This window comes from Oryctolagus cuniculus, chromosome 8 (genome assembly GCF_964237555.1).
Source record: "Oryctolagus cuniculus chromosome 8, mOryCun1.1, whole genome shotgun sequence".
Lineage (NCBI taxonomy): Eukaryota > Metazoa > Chordata > Mammalia > Lagomorpha > Leporidae > Oryctolagus > Oryctolagus cuniculus.
In genome coordinates, this window is record NC_091439.1 from 1,112,258 (window position 1) to 1,127,591 (window position 15,334).

Genomic DNA, 15,334 nt, shown 5'->3' on the forward strand with positions numbered 1-15,334 from the left:
TGCTGCCTGCCGCAGCCCTCAGTGTGACCCCGCGGTGCTCCCCCGGGGCCACCCCTGCCCCCTCCTTGCACCTGTCACCGCCAGCATCACAAGGACTTTGGCACCTGACTCAATCCTCCCCACGCCCGCTGCCATGAAACCCTGGGTGATGTCAACCACAGCAATGGCCGCCCCCACCCCAGGCTTCGGCACAGGGCACCGCCCGCTCCGCAGCCGCTTCCGGTTCCTCCAGGGAGCTGATCCTTCACTCAGTATGGCTGGCCCTTGGCGTCCACAGGGGAACGAATGTTCCCAGGACCCACGGCAGACAGCAAGGTCTGCAGGTGCTCAAGCTGCTTACATAAACGGGCATGGATTTTGCACAGAACCCACGCTCATCTTCCTGTGCGCTTTTTTAAATTAATTTATTCATGAGAGGCAAAGACACAGAGGGAGACAGACCAAGAGCTTCCATTTGCTGGTTTATTCCCCAAATGCCTGTAAGGGCCAGGGCTGGGGCAAGTCACAGCTGGCTGCCCAGAGCGTGCGTTAGCAGGAAGCTGGAACCAGCAGCAGAGCTGGGCCCTTGAACTCGGTGTCCCAAGAGGCATCTTAACCAGACACCTGCCCCCCGTGGCACATTGTACATCCCAATGCAACGTAAGTGCCACCTACAAAGTGCCACAATATACTGGTCAGGGGACAACGGCTACAGCAGAAGTCCCAGTGCTCAGGACAGCTAGGGTGGGCTGACCCCACGGATGGAGAAGGCACAGGTGCGAGGGCGGACTGGGTTAACCTCAGCCACCCTCCTCTGCAGCTGGAGGCAGGGCCGAGCACCCACACTCCTCGCCAGCACCCTCAGCGATGGCAGTCCCCAGCCTGTCCCCTGGGAAGTGTGGTTTGGGGCAGCTATTAGGCCATTGCTTGGGATGCCCACGTGCCGTATCTGAGTGTCCAGGTTTGAGTCTCGCCCCCACTTTCCACTCTGAGCACCCTGGGAGGCAGCAGGTGACAGCTCAAGTAGATGAGTCCCGCCCTCCATGTGGGAGGCCCAGATGGAGCTCCAGGCTCCTGGCTTTGGTTTGGCCCAGCCCTGGCTGTGGCAGGCATTTTTTTTATTTTTTAAGATTTATTTGAGTGGTCAGCGCTGTGCCACAGTGGGTTAAAGCCCTGACCTACAGCACCAATATCCTATATGGGCACTGGTTAGAGTCCCAGCTGCTCTACTTCTGATCCAGCTCCCTGCTAATGTGTCTGGGAAAGCAGCAGAAGATGGTCCAAGTCCTTGGGCCCCTGCACCAGCGTAGGAGACCTAGAAGAAGCTCCTGGCTCCTGGCTCCAGATCGGCACAGCTCTGGCCGTTGAGGCCATTTGGGAAGTGACCAGTGGATGGAAACCCCCCCCCCCCCGTCTCTACTTCTCCCTATAACTGTCTTTCAAATAAATAAAATAAATCTTTCAAAAAAGGAGATTTGAAAGGCAGAGTTAGAGAGAGAGAGAGAGAAAGGGAGACTGGTTCATTCCCCATATGGCTTCAATGACTGGAGCTGAGCCAGGCTAAAGACAGGGGCCAGGAGCTTCATCTGGGTCTCCCATGTGAGTTGCAGGGGCCCAACTATTTGGGTCATCTTCCGCTGCTTTCCCAGGCACATTAACAGGAGCTAGCACAGAAGCAGAGCAGCTGGGACTCGAACCAGCATCCACATGGGATGGTGGTGTCATAGGCAGCGGCTTAACCCACTGTGCCACAACACAGTTCCTGCTGCAGGCATTTGGGGAATGAATCAGTGGATGAAGATCTCTCTGTCTCTCCCTGTCTCTCTGTCTCACTCTCCCCCTCTCTCCCTTTCTCTCTGTTGCTTTGCTTTTCAAATACATAAACATTAAAAAAAATAATAATAACGCGCATCCCAAACAGCTTGAAAACAGATACCGATCACCAAGGGCCGTGTGCTCCACGTGGAAAAGTGGGCAGCCAGGGCCCTGCTGGGCGGAGGAGGAGAAAGGGACGGGCAGGGCGCAGGCTGCACGGCCAGGCCCACGGCCAGGGGCTCACCGAATGCACGTACAGCTACGAGGGCCAGGCCGGCACAGCCCTTCAGGCTGCAGGCCAAGCTGCTGTCTCTGCCCATCGGAGCCTCCACGGCTTCATGCGGCCACGCCACCCTCCCCACGTGGCCGCCGCCCATCCCTGCCTCTGTCTCCCAGCACCTCTGCGTCTCTCGCCAGCTAGACTGTGAGCTCCCTGGAACACAGGGTCTCCTTTCTGGAGCTCCTGCACCCAAGGGAGCGATCGTGCGTGCTTCCAAGTGAGGCAGGAGGCCGGATGGGTAGATGGGCATCTTCCCACGGCTGTTTGTCCTTGGAGGTCTCCTCCCCACCGGGAGCGGACAGAGCAGACAGCACCAGAACACAACCCCCTCCAGCTAAGAGGTGGGGGCCCTGGGAGTCAGCGAGACTTGAGGGGGGCTGCGTGGGAAGCCCACGCAGCGGGCCAGGGCTGTAGCAGGTGGCGTCAGGGATGGTGTGGGATGGCATGGGAGCATCCGTGGCCCAAGATGCTGGCAGCACGAGTGTTTTGGGTTCTTCCAGGTTTGGGGCAATGTGCGTAGACGCGGTGAGGTATCTCAGGGTGCGACCCGAATCGGAACACGGAATCCATTTACACGTCACACAGAGCCTCTGCGCGGGGCCGCCAGGTGGTTTTACCCGGCCTTTCCACGTAGCTGCCTTTTCTCCGTGAGCTGTCACCGCGGTCACGTGTGGAGTTTGCCACCTGTGAAGTTCTGGATTCTTGGGGTGGGGCTGCGGGGCTCCGGGGTCAGGAGTGGGACCCAGCATGACAACAGGCCCAGGGGCACTTGCTGCCAGGTTAAAGGGCCCCGGCACTCCTCGGACAGAGGGCTTCTTTTTCCCTAAGTTCACACAGAAGCACCCGGGGCACTAAGAAGGTAACAGCCACTCAAGGGCACACAGCTCGCCAAACACAGGGCTGGAACAGGCGCCCTGGCTCTCGTGTCTGTGCCCTCAACCAGTATCCCATCCCCTCCCTCTTGGGCTCTGAGCCACTGTCCTGTCCATCGTGCTGGAGGGAGGCCGTTAGAAAGAGAAACACTCGGGGGCTGGCGTTGTGGCACAGCAGGTTAAGCCGACACATACCAGGGCATGGCTTTAAGTCCCGATGCTCCGCTTCCGATCCAGCTCCCTGCTAATGCACCTGGGATAGCAGTGGAAGATGGCCCAAGTGCTTGGGCCCCTGCACCCATGTGGGAGACCCAGATGGAGTTCTGGGCTTCTGGCTTCCCCCTGGTCATGGTGACCATTTGAGGAGTGCATCAGCAGATGAAAGACCTGTGTGTGTGTGTGTGTGTGTGTGTGTGTCTCCCTCTGGCTATCATTCTGTCTTTCAAACAAATAAATACATCTTTAATTAAAAAAGAAAGAAAGAAAAACACTTAGATGCGGGTCTTAGAAAGCCCTAACGACTGTTAAGAGCTGGCAAGATGGAGCCCCGGTCCGTCTGTCCCCTGCGGGCAGAGACCAGAGCTTGGACGCTGGGGAAGGTGGAGGGAGTCCCTGCGCCACATGTGGGAGGCACAAGGTGACCCCCACGGTTGCTCGGGTCCGGGAGCCTGAACTGAGGCTGATGGAGAAGGCACCGCTGGCCGTCCGGACGCTCCCCAGCGCGGGGCCGCCCGGGGCAGACGCCGCACCGCCAGCCTGGGTCTCGGCACAGTCCCTACCTTCCTTGCAGTCGTGTTTGTTGTCGTGGAGGACGAAGCCGCTGCGACACTGGCACTCGTAGCTGCCGAACGTGTTGACGCAGTCCTGCTGGCAGCCGCCGTTGTCCTTGGAGCACTCGTCCTTGTCTGCAAGGGGAGCACACGGGCGGCTGGGTCTGTGCAGGGCCCAGGGCTGCCTGCTCCCGGGGCACGCGGCCGGGCTGCCTCCCTCCAGGAGACAGACAGCTGGGCAGGGGTGGGGGGGGGGGGCAAGGCGCCGATGGGGGAGGGGGGTGGAGAGTTGGGGTGGGGGGTCCCGGGCACTGCATCGAGCGGAGCCAGCTGAGGGGGCCCAGCTGTGGGAAAGAGAGCAGAAGTGGGCTGGAGGCGGGGTGAAGGGTCGGAGCTGACCGCCGGGGGCACCCTCTACCATTACCTGCTTACTGGACAGACGGACAAGTGGAAAAACAGACACACGGACAAGCAGACTGCAAGAGAAAGGAGCAGGACGCGGGGGTCCCTCTTTTACTTCACAACGGGAAATGTCACAGACACCATCAAAATGGGGGGAGGGGTGGGGGTGGGGTCCCCCTGTGGCTGTGAGGGACCAGGAGGAGAGGAGAGCACCAGTTCTGTGCGGCCGGAGGCGGCGGCCGGGGGCGGGGGGCGCCGCAGCCCCCAGCCCATTCGTCCGAGGTGAGGTTCCTGAGTAACACGTAGGGTCTGGGAGGCCTGGCCGGCCTCACTGGGGGGTCCGGTTTCTTTTCTGCACTCGGAATTTGAGCTGGTGGGGGCGTCCCCGGGGGGGCTGCAGAGCTGGCCTCTTTTCTGAAATGAGAGAGAGAAGGAGAAAAGGGACCGAGGGGTGGGGGTGGAGGGCGGGGGCCCAGGGGAGGGACAGCAGTGGAGACCAGGCCCGGGGCCACGGGGCGGAGCGGGGAGGCAGGCAGGGCACGCATGCGGGCAGCCATGCCCGGCGCAGCCAGGTCACGGAGGGCTGGGTTAGCAAGGGGCAGGGGAAAGAGGCGCAGCAACAGGGGACAGGAGACAGCCTGTGGCAGGGAGAAGGCCTGGGGGGCACGCAGGACCGAGGCGCGCACTCGGGAGGAGAGGAACCAGGAGTGGTGGGCAGGGGGCTCGTGGGAGCTGCACCCCCAACGGCAATCCACACCCGTGGGCCAGCACTGCAACATGGCCGCTCACTGTGCACATGGGTGCAGATACCAGGACCCAGACAGACGCACACGCGTCACCCGCCCACCTGGAGACACACGCCGCTGCCGGCTCCCACGGCCAAGGGCCCTTCCAAAGCCCGTGGAAAGATGTGATTAAAAGATAAAGCGATCTGAGGCGAGACAGGATGGAAATGCACCCGTGGATTTTTCAGAGTGCCCACTTTCCACGAAGTTTCCAAAGAGCCCTCGCCCATGTGAGGAAGCGTGCGCGCGCGCACACACACCCGTGCACTGACACACAGGATTGCACGTGGTGCGGTGTGTGTAGGCCTCGGCCATGTAGCCTCAGGTTTGTCTGTGGGCACTGGGGGGCCGTGTGATGGTCCACGGGCGAACCCCAAGGGAGAAAGCCACCCGATGGCAGCCAGCCGGCCGGCCGGTGGCAAAGACCTCCTGGGCCCCATCAGAGAGGCCCTCGGGCTGCAGCATCAGCTCCCAGAAGGCTCTGTTTCTCTAAAGCAGATGGGCCAGACCCCTGGGGACGCACAGGGGTCCCTTCCCAAGGGCTCCTGCTCAGGAGGCTCATCAGAGGGGAGGGAGCGAGGGCTGCCTTTGCACTAACCCTGCAGGGATGTAGGGGTCAGGGGCACCGCAGACATCCCTGTGTGCTCTGCAGTAAGGGGCCCAGCAAAGACTCCCCGGGCCTGTTTCCACTCCTTTTCCTCCTAGTTGTACCCTGAATACCTAGGACTGTGCCTGGCACACAGCAGGGGTAAAATAAGCGCTCACAAATGGCCGAGTGAATGGGTGTGTCCTTGGCTGAGTGACAAGTGGGGGCGGCCAGGTCAGCGTCCTCGGGGGGCAGGGGACTCTGGCACAGGTTGGGAGCAGTGGGCAGCCTCACCTCGGAGCCCAGGGGGCAGCTTGTGGGAGGGGCAAGGGCACAGAGGGGGCGGGCGCGGGCCTGGACGAGGAGATGGCACTCACCCTACAGTGCCCACATGCCCCGGAGGGTGGCGGGGGTCCCACTGAAGGTCTCCGGCTCTTTCTTCTCCTTCTTGCCTTAGGGTCTCCTTGATGGGTGTCCCAAGTGTCCAAAAGGCCCCCTTCTGGGGGAGGGGGCCACAGACAGAGGCCCCACGCCCTGGGGGGCTGCACTTGATGCCCACCGGTGAGGGGCCTCGCGACGGGGCAATGCGTGTGCACCCGTGTGTGTGCGTGCTTGCAGGTGTGTGTGAGCATGTGTGTGTGCAGGGCTGAGGGTGGGGTGGCACGGGGTCACGCAGGGGGGCAGGGCAGTGACTAGGCCTGACAGAGGTAAGTGCCAGCCCCCTCCCACCCCACCTCACCCCAAGACTGGAGCAACAGAAGGGCAGGAAGAGACGAGAGTAAGCAGGTAATGGTATCCCCGGGGCAGCCCACCCCCGAGCACCTTGGAGGAGCTGGGCACAGGGCAGGGAGGGACTGGCATTGCGTGGGGGCGGGGGAGGGGTCTTAGCAAGCAGTGGGGCGGGGCGGGATGGCTTTGAGTCAGAAGCTCAATGGGGCACTTTAAGCAGAGCAGGGTGGCTGGCAGTGCCAAGCAGGGAACCCGTGCACAGGGGCAGGTGCATGGCATCCAGGTGGGGCAGGCAGGGGAATGCAGGGCGGCCACATAGGGGCTCGAGGATGCAGGACCCTGGGCGAGGAGGGGGAGAAGGGAGGCAGCGTGGACGCGGCCGTGGCCTCCTGCTTCCTGCCCACCCCATGCCCGGCCCACCAGGCGGGTTGGGGATGAGGACCCCCGGGCGGCTCGTCCACAAAACCACCTTGCCCTGGCCAGCCCTGGGGCCTCCCGCTTTCCCCACCCTCCACCACAGGGCCCCCACACACACCCTGGGTGCCCGCCCACTGCCTCTGAAGACACCGCCCCCGCCCCCTGCAGCTCAGAGAGGCTGAGGCCTCCATTGATTCGGATCCTGCGGGCAGGCCTGGGTGCTGAAAGGTGGAGTCCCAGCACGGCTTGCTCGGGGCCTGATTAGAAGTCTGGCCCCTGCCAGGGAATCTGGCCCACCTCACCGGGGGCAAATATCCTCCTCTTCCCCACCCTCCCGGCACTGGAGCGCTTGGAGGCCTGCCACTCCCTTGAGGGTGCAGAATCTGGGAACTCAGATGCCTGAGGGCCTGGCCCGGGGTATGTGGCGGGGGGGGGGGGGGTGGCAGGGAGCAGGTGCACCAGCTCCACCATCAGGCACCAGATGGGGCTGGGGCGGGGAGGGGGGGGGGGTGGGCAGCGCCAGGGGGAAGACAGCCGTGTGCAGGGCTGGAGCGGGGCAGCCCGGGGTTACCTGAGAAGAACTGGGCCTTGAAGCCCTTTTTGGACACGGTGTTGTCGGACTTGAACTCCACGCGCATGTTGTTGTACTGGGAGGTGATGACCTCAGGCTTCTCGGAGCCACAGAACTTGCCGTGCAGCTTGGAGTCGGCCGTGAGCCCGCTGCGCACCTCCACGAAGTCGTACTTGCACACCTGCCGGGAAGCCCAGCTCCAGGCTGCCTCCTCCAGGAAGCCTCTCCTGACCACCCCACTGGGGGGAAGCTCCCTGGCCTGTGGGCTCTGGAGCCTTTGCCTGCCTACTGCCCCGGATCGGATCTTCCCTCAGGCCTCCCTGCCTCCCTGAATGGGGTGTGGTCCCTCATCCCCACTCTCAGAGTGCACTCGGAGGACAGGAAGTGGGCACGAGCTGGGCTCCCATGCCTCCCGCCCCCTTTCAGCCCCAGTGGGCACTCACGTCGTTGCCCTCGGTCTCAAAGAAGTCGAACTGCAAGGAGATGCGGTACTGGGTGGGTGCCACCAGCTGCCAGATACAGTTCTTGTTCGGGGGGTACTCCTTGGGCCAGCCCGGGCTGGTGATGGAGCCATTGAGCTTGGTGAGGAACCCACCGCAGGCAGCTGGGGGGGGGCCGGGGGGGACATCAGTCACCAGGAGTCCCTACTGCCTACTGCCTACTGCCTACTGCAGGGCAGGGCCGGGCTGGGGTTTGGGTCTGATCCGTCTGGGACGGAAGGGAGTAGGCAGGGTGAGAGTGGGTGTCCGGGGTTGTATAAGCCTGGGTGTTTCTCTGTGGGAAGACCCCACAGGCCAGGGGTCTTCTGAGAGGGAGAAGGGGGAGGCAGGGGCTCCTGGGAGCCCCTGGAGGCTCGGGAGAGGGGGCAGCTCGGAGAACCCGCTGACGCCTTAGCCTGCAGTGTGGTCACCACACTGACATTGCTTTGCAGGTCAAGGTCAGCGTTAAAGCCAAACCCCAAGCCAGCCTGCAGAACACATGGCAAGTGTGCATTCTCGCCGGGGTTCTCCAGGAGCTGGGAGGAGGGCACGGGCAACTCCGGCCAGCTCCCCAAGGCTGGGGACGGCATCAGGACGGTGCGGGCAGGGCTCAGGGGAGAAGGGGGTCGGGCCCGCGCACCCTCACAGCGGCGCTTGTCGGGGGCCAGCTCGTAGCCGGGGTCACAGCTGCACTTGTAGCTGCCCAGGGTGTTCAAGCATCGCTGCTCGCAGCCCCCGCGGTTGGGCCGAGAGCACTCGTCCACCTCTGCGGAGGAAAGAGGCGGGATTAGAGACCCTGCAGGCTGCCGCCGGGCCCTCGTCCAGCCTCTGCCGGAGGGTCAAGTTCACGATCCCCCAGGCTTTGCGTCTACCTTCCAGCGTGGGGGAGTCAGCGGTGAGGCTCACCTCTCCACTCAGCTGTGGACAAACCTGCCTCCCAGCCCCCCGAGGGTGCTAGATACCCCACGATGGGCCCCAGAGCCTCCCTTCTGGGCACATGGACTGGGCTGGCGGCCAGCACCATTTCCTGGCGCCTCTCCTGTGCTGTTCCCCTCACTAAGTAATCTTCCTCCATCGCTCTTTCAGTCCACACACGCAGCCTGTGGGGGAAGGACTGTTACCGCGCCCATTTTACAGATGGAAGACTGATTCAGCCCCTCCCCCAGGGGGTGGCGCTTTCCCCCAGCAGCCCCTCCCCCAGGGGGTGGATCTTCCCCCAGCAGCCCCTCCCCCAGGGGGCGGATCTTTCCCAGCAGCCCCTCCCCCAGGGGTGGATCTTTCCCCAGCAGCCCCTCCCCCAGGGGGCGGATCTTTCCCCAGCAGCCCCTCCCCCAGGGGGTGGATCTTCCCCCAGCAGCCCCTCCCCCAGGGGTGGATCTTTCCCCAGCAGCCCCTCCCCCAGGGGGCGGATCTTTACCCAGCAGCCCCTCCCCCAGGGGTGGATCTTCCCCCAGCAGCCACTCCCCCAGGGGGCGGATCTTTCCCCAGCAGCCCCTCCCCCGGGGGTGGATCTTTCCCCAGCAGCCCCTCCCCCAGGGACGGATCTTTCCCCAGCAGCCCCTCCCCCAGGGGGCGGATCTTTCCCCAGCAGCCCCTCCCCCGGGGGTGGATCTTTCCCCAGCAGCCCCTCCCCCAGGGACGGATCTTTCCCCAGCAGCCCCTCCCCCAGGGGTGGATCTTCCCCCAGAAGCCCCTCCCCCAGGGGTGGATCTTTCCCCCAGTAGCCCCTCCCCCAGGGGGGTGGATCTTCCCCCCAGCAGCCCCTCCCCCGGGGGTGGACCCTCCCCTCAGCAGCTCCTCACACACCTGCGTCCCTCCCACAGTCTGCGCTGGCCCCAGTAAAGGAACACAGGCGACGGACTGGCCGCGGGGATGGCAGGACGCGGCAGCAGGGAAGCCCGCACCTTTGAAAAAGTTGACAGCGAAGCCGGCTTTGTTGATGGAGCCGTCGGAGACGAACTTGAGCCAGAGGCGGCTGGAGGTGCTCTTGATGTCGTCGGGCTTCTCGTAGCCGCAGTAGCGCCCGATGAGGGCGCTGCTCTCGCTGTGCCCGTCGCGCACCTCCAGGTAGTCGTAGGCACAGCTGTCATGGCGCTCGATCTGGGCGGGCGGGGACACGGTCAGCGGGCGGACAGAGCTCTGGCGGCGGGGAGGTGGGGGGCGTGGGGGTGGGTTTCAGCGTCCCATCACGGGGTCCCCAACCTACCTCGAAGGACTGGAACGTGAGGCCCACGTGGTAGCCCTCAGACACCTGGATCCTCCAGATGCACACCTTGCTGGGCCGGTAGTCATCCGGGTAATTGGGTGACTGGATGTGGCCATTGTCCTTCTTCACGTCACCCCCACAGATGGCTTTGGGGAAGAGGGTGTGGCTAATGAGCACGCTCTGCCCTGCTTGGCAGCCCCTAGCCCCTGTGCCCCAGGCTGGTCCTCCCCAGCAGGCCCACGGCCTCTCCCCGTGGCCCCGTTCCCTGTACCTTCATAGACTGCGAAGAAGCCCTTTCCAACCCAGTTGCTGCTGCTGCGGAATTCAACCCAGAGGCGGCTGTCGGTGGAGACGATGGGCTCGGGGAGCTTGCCCCCGCAGAAGCGGCCTGTGTGACAGCGGGGAGGAGCCCTGAGACCCGGCCTAGGCCCCAGCCCCCTCCCCCCCGCTGCCTCTCCGGGAGGCTCAAGCCAGCCAGTTCCCAACAGGAGGCAAAGGTGACTTCTCATAAGAGGCCAGTGTCCCCTGAGTGCCACGCCCCTGGAGGGCAACATTCTCGTATCCCTGCCACCACCTTTCTCCAGGCTAAGGAACAATCAAGACAGGAGCTGAGCCCGCTCTGCGCATGCCAGCCAGGCAGGCTTTCGCGGGCTCAAACACAGCGGATAACCCCCAAGGCCCCGAAATAAATCCTGGAACCCCAGGGCGGACCGAGTCTGAAAAATGTCCTCCCCTAGCGGGAAAAACCGGCCAGGAAGCCCACCTCATGGGTGAGGCTGGCCATCTGTGGGTTATTTGCAGTCGGAATGGACCCGGGAGGACGGATCTGTGTGGCCAACAAGGCTGGGTGTTTCCCAGCTTCCCACAGGGACAGAGGCTGCCGGCCTAGGAATGTGAGCTATGAACAAGAAACCAGGATCTTGGAAAGGTTAACACGTCTGCAGCCGACAGCTGCTCTGGGTGACTAACCGGTGGGGGGGGCTAGGAGGAAGGGGAGGATGGGGGTGGGGAGCCAGGCTGCTTCCGGCACAGGCCGCAGAACAAAGGTGTGAGCGCGCAAGAGCCCTCCAGGACTGCATCCAGACCAGAGGGGCGTGGCTCATCCTCCCTGGACTTCCAAAGGTCGTGGGAAATGCATATGATGACGAAACTAGGCACAGATTTCAAAACCGCTTGCACCAACATAAACGTTAACTGTCTAGCTCTGTCTCCCTGGAGCCACTGCGTAGTCGCTCGAGTGTGGTACAGGAGCCTCGGGCAGCACCGACCCCCTGTGCCGAGTTCATTACAGCACCGTCTGTTCTGTGGTTCTGACCCACTTAGTCCCCACGCGCTCTCTCACACACTCCCCCGCCCTGCCCTGCCCTGCCCCTGCACGACCAGGGACAAAGTGTCCCCAGAAAACAAGGCCCCGGGGGGCAAGCGGCTGGCCTGACCCGTTTATAACAAATGTCTCTGAAGCCAGGCTGCTTGGGGACACCCACAAGCCAGATCATGTGACAGAGCAAAGGGAGCCTTGAAAGCACCTGGGATGCTCAGAACAGCCCCCGGGGGCCCCCGTGACTCCCCCCTGCACCGGTCCAGTGAGGCCTGGAAGCCCGTACCGACTGTGAAGGGCCAACCGGGGACACAGGACTTGCCTGAGGTCACACTGGGACTGAGGACTCCAGGGCTCCTGGCCCCACAGCCTGGCCAGGTGTTGGCCCCAGGAGGAGAACAGGGAGGGCGGGGTGTGAGTGGTTCTAAGGACCCAGCTGTGGTGGCGACGCAGGAAAAAGGGGGGGCCTTTACCTCTTAGGGGGGCCTTCCTCCAGAAGCCGTCCCGCACCTCCACGTAGTCATACCAGCACAGGCGGCTGCGGTACAGGTCCATGGACGTGAAGTTCAGGATGATCTGGGGGACGGGGAGGAAGAGGGTTACGCTGCTCCCCACGTCACATCACCGCCTCCCCTGCCAGCATCACCGCCTCCCCCGCCAGGTGCGTGACCACTGCAGCGCCTCCTGCAGGTGGGCTGCAGGCATAACAACGAACACGGGGAGGAAGAGGGTTACGCTGCTCCCCACGCCACATCACCCCCCTCCCCCGCCAGGTGCGTGACCACTGCAGCGCCTCCTGCAGGCGTAACAACGAACAGTCACCGGGGAGGGCCTGGGGGCGCCGGGGTGGGGGGGAGAGGGGAGGAAAGGAAGGCCGGGTCACCAGCAGTACCTGCAAAGGGACTTGCATCAGTTCACGGGAAATGAAGTTAACTTTGGTGCAAAAACTTTCAAGTCCAGGCAGGTTCCCGCCACCCCCCACCCCCACCCCCACCAAATGCCTTTTCGGTGAGCTTTTTGAAGACCCTGCAGGTTTACTGAGCCTGATTCTGGGCAGAGGGTAGGCTGACAGCAGAGGGCATGTCTTGCTCTCAGTGGGTCTAAGATGCCCATTGCTGTCCTAAACTAGATCAAGGTATGCGTGTGGAAGACCCCGTGGGAAAAGCTCCCAGCTCTGCATTTCCTGCTGAGCCCTGGGGGGACCACCCAATCTCCCCGGGCCTCAGTGTCCTCGTGGATGAAGGGGGGAGGAGGGGTGAGTGCCTGGAACCCTGGCCCGGCACCTCCTGCGGCTCACCAGGTGCCCATGGCTACCTCAGCTCCACCTTGCTAAGGCTCAATTCTCCCCAGCAGGTCTTCCAGGAGGGAAACCATGGCCTTGGCTGTTCCTGCAGGGAGCCCCAGAGCCTGCTGGGTACTCAAGAGTTTTCCCACAAACAGGGACCCCAGCAGGTGTTCAGTGCCACCTACAAGGCAGGTGCAGTGACACTCAATGCTCCCAGCGGGTCTGAGCCTTGGGGAGGGGTCCCCTGCTGGAGAAGGGCGGGAGGCCTGCTCCCCCCACCCCCACTGAGAGTCAGAGCAGAAGCCAGGATGAAAAGGCTTCCGAGGCAGGGAGTAGGGGGCAGGCATTCGGCCCAGCAGGTGTGACACCGGGGCTCACGCTGTAACGCCTTGACTCAGCTCCCGACTCCAGCTTCCTGCTAACACACACCTTGGAAGGCAGTGGCGATGGTTGGAGTGGTTGGGTCCCAGCTACCCTTGTGGGAGACCTGGATCGAGTTCTGGACTCCTGGCTCTGGCCTGGCATTTGGGGAGAGTGAACCAGGATGGGCGATCTCTCAAATCAATCAGGAAGAGGAAGACCTCAAGGCGGGTCTGTTGTCGAGCAAGATGACAGTTCTGGACAGTGCACTTTGGACCACTCTTGTCATCACTATTCCCCACCCCACCCCCACGGGAAGGCCTTATCGCTCTACCTCCCAGCGTTCTGTAACACGGAGGCAGTAAATCTGGAGAGAGGAGTGATTTGCTAAGACCCTTGTGGCAACCTTCTACCCTCCTAGCAAATGGCCACACGGGGGGTGCTCACAGAGGAAGCAAAAAGGGCCCAGGGCTGCGCCACTGTCACAGCAAGTCTCTTCCCCCTCTGCGGCTCCTTCCCTCCACGGTGCTCACCAAAAAGCTCCAACCCTGGTGGAGCCCAACAGCCAGCGCAAAGGTGGCTGGAGGAGACCATGGAGCCGGGCTGATCCCCCCCCCCACTCCAAGTTCAGGCCACTCAACCGCTGCGTGCCCAGTGCTGTAGGCGCCCCCTTGACACCCCTGGGCCTCGCTCCACTCTCCCCTCCCACAGGGGTTAGCCCAGCCTTCCCTGCACCTAACTGGGTGCCCACCCGAAGCTCCAAGCAGGCCTTGGGTGATGCTAATCACTCCTCTCTCCTGCTCAGAATGGGTGTCACTCATGATGAAATGCAAAGTCCCTTCCTTCCAAAGGCCATTTCTCGTCCTCGGTCCCTTGGCTGTGGCCACACGAACCTTACCAGACCTGACACACCAAGCCTACTGCAGCCTCAGGGCCTTTGCACTTGCTAGCTTCCCGCCCCGTGTGTCCCTTCGCTTCCTGCCAGTTTCTGCCCCAACTCACGCGACCATCCCACACAAAATCAGTAACCCTATCCCATCCCCGTCCCCCTTCCTCTGGCTTGTCACCTCCGAGCTGGTGCACACTGAGGTGGGGGGGATCTGCTATTGTCTGTCTCTCCCTGCCCTGCACCAAAATCTGAACTAGGAGGGCAGAAAGTAGGTCCATGGCATGGCTCCCAGTAGGTGCTTAGGAAATAATTCTTGGGTGGAATTTTGTTTCCAGGAATCTACAGATGCTTCCTTGCCCAAGCATGGAGAGGCAGAAATTTAAAGCTAATTATTGTAGCTTTCTTGGTAATAATGAAACCTTGGAAAAACTGATCAAGCATCCAGCAGTAGAAACTCAATAGAGAAACAGAGAACAGAATGCTAAGCAGCCAGGAACGTGACCGCGTGAAGTCTGTGTGCCGACGTGGACGAGGACCACGTTCAAGGTGAAGTGCAAAGCAAGCTGCAGCTGACCCGACCTGTGTGGACGGGGTCCCTTCTGTTCTGTGTGTCCACACATACATACACATGCACACACACCTGGACAGACCTGGAGGGACACCCGAGTGTCACCAACACTGGCGCCTCCGAGGAGGGGGACTCAGAGGATCAAGGGCGAGAACATTCACTTATATGCGTTTCTAGATGGTTCCAAAGTCTTACACGTGCACGTTATCTTTGTATCTAACAAATAACAGAAATATCTTTTAAAAGAGGTGCTGGGGTAGGCGCTTGGCTGAGTGGCCATGACACCTGCACCTCGTATCTGAGTGCCAGGTTCAAGTCCTGATTCCACTCCCGATTCCAGCTTCCTGCTAACACACAAGGGGCCGGGGTGGAGGGGCTGCCAGGTGATGGCCTGAGTATTTGGGAGCCCAGATGGAGTTCTCAGCTTCTGCCTTCAGCCTGGTCCACTCCCCGACATTGTAGGTATTCGGGGAGTGAACCGGGAGACGGAAGCATTATCGCTTGCTCTCCCTTTCTCTCTCTCTCTCTATATATATTTGTCTGTAAAAGGAATAAATAAATAAAAATCTTCCTTAAAGAGCCAAAAAGCAGCTGCTGGGTGGAAGAAGGAACGGAGAGGCCAAGTGAGGGTACTCGGGCTCCTCGGTTCCCAGCCTGCCCCATCCCTACCCCCACTCCACGTGGCGGCCCTGGGCCCGCCCATCAATGCCGCTCAGAGCCATGCCGGCTGGCAGAACCCCCCAAGGGGCCCACCCCAGACCTCCAAAGGAGATGAGAGGCACTGGAACCCCCTCGCCCGGGAGGCCCGGTGCAGGCTATATTGGGACCGGAGGTGTCTAATTAAGAGTCGTCCGGCATCTGTCATGTGGACACAGCTGTGCCTGGGTGGCAGCACGCTGCCCACGGCCAAGGAAAACCCCGCCAGCTCTGCCACTTCCTGGCTGGTGACTCCGAGCCTGTGGTTTCGCTCCCCGCAGCCTCGGTGCCTCGGCTCACGGCTCCACTGGGCAGCGGGGGTGGGGG

At 62.1% G+C, this 15,334-nt stretch overlaps 1 protein-coding gene across 4 annotated transcripts in view; it reads right to left on the reverse strand.

Annotated features, from left to right (window-relative positions):
• BMP1 (bone morphogenetic protein 1) overlaps positions 1-15,334 on the reverse strand; it is a 38,725-nt gene that overhangs the window by 4,661 nt on the left and 18,730 nt on the right. For 2 of the 4 annotated variants that reach the window (XR_011378152.1, XR_011378151.1), the window contains 8 exons: positions 11,683-11,785; positions 10,163-10,279; positions 9,892-10,037; positions 9,590-9,785; positions 8,326-8,451; positions 7,650-7,810; positions 7,207-7,387; positions 3,726-4,532 (listed from right to left, as the gene is read on the reverse strand). Coding sequence is in view for 2 of the 4 variants with exons in the window: in XM_017338316.3 (XP_017193805.3) it covers positions 3,726-3,851; positions 7,207-7,387; positions 7,650-7,810; positions 8,326-8,451; positions 9,590-9,785; positions 9,892-10,037; positions 10,163-10,279; positions 11,683-11,785 (1,156 nt within the window). In the remaining 2 variants the exon portion in view is untranslated. The remainder of the gene's footprint in view (positions 1-3,725; positions 4,533-7,206; positions 7,388-7,649; positions 7,811-8,325; positions 8,452-9,589; positions 9,786-9,891; positions 10,038-10,162; positions 10,280-11,682; positions 11,786-15,334) is intronic. The other 2 variants (XM_017338316.3, XM_051836765.2) reach the window with 1 other exon arrangement.